The sequence below is a fragment of the Zerene cesonia genome, chromosome 8 (assembly GCF_012273895.1).
Source record: "Zerene cesonia ecotype Mississippi chromosome 8, Zerene_cesonia_1.1, whole genome shotgun sequence".
Lineage (NCBI taxonomy): Eukaryota > Metazoa > Arthropoda > Insecta > Lepidoptera > Pieridae > Zerene > Zerene cesonia.
The window spans coordinates 7,627,406-7,628,108 of NC_052109.1; the positions used below are offsets into that span (position 1 = coordinate 7,627,406).

General features: G+C 53.5%; 1 protein-coding gene across 3 annotated transcripts in view; it reads right to left on the reverse strand.

Moving 5' to 3' along the window:
* The window catches only part of LOC119828474 (RNA-binding protein 4.1), a 6,210-nt gene extending 5,507 nt beyond the window's left edge, over nt 1-703 (reverse strand). For all 3 annotated transcript variants that reach the window (XM_038350635.1, XM_038350633.1, XM_038350634.1), the window contains exons 1-2: nt 542-703; nt 47-462 (exon numbers count right to left, since the gene is read on the reverse strand). In XM_038350635.1, coding sequence (XP_038206563.1) covers nt 47-462; nt 542-550 — 425 coding nt within the window. In that variant the 5' untranslated portion in view covers nt 551-703. The remainder of the gene's footprint in view (nt 1-46; nt 463-541) is intronic.

Below are 703 nucleotides of genomic sequence, written 5' to 3' on the forward strand. Positions count from 1 at the left end.
TCCGCGGTCGTAGGGCGCTCCGCCTCCCATTCCGTTCCGCATCGACATGCCTCCGCCGCCCATTGGCGGGCCGCGCATATCGCTGCCACGCATCGGGCCCATGGGACGCGTGTCCCTCATGGGTGGATAAGGCGCATCCCTCGGCGGGCCTCCGCGCATCGGGCCTCCGCCGCGCCTGTCCATGCCTCTCATGCCTCCTCGCATGCCGCCGCGACCGCCGCCACCACCGCGCTGTCCACGCTCCTTGATCCTTCCCCGCTCTACCGTTATGACGCCGCCATTGAATGAAGTGTTATGAAGCGCGCGAATCGCCGCAGACGCTTGATCTTCTGTCTGCATGTGCACGAAACCACATCTATTCATAATATCGCATTCTGTCACTACGCCGAATCTTTCGAACAGTTTTCTCAATTCCTCTGGTTTGGAGCCCTGCGGCAAACTTCCCACGAATACTTTGGTTTGCTAAAAAAGACGTAATTGTTGAATAGATACCCCATTTATTTACGTAATAATGTTAGTGTGATTTCAAAGGTTTACTTACCGCGACCATTTTGATTGATGCTCTATTTATAAACTACCGAGTATTTATTTTCACTTGTGCACATAAAACAAAGAACCGATAACTTGCACCGAGCCAATCTTTAGCAACAAAATGGCGGGCGCGTAGTGCGCTATGCGGTGAAAATGAAGGCCGGCCGGAATG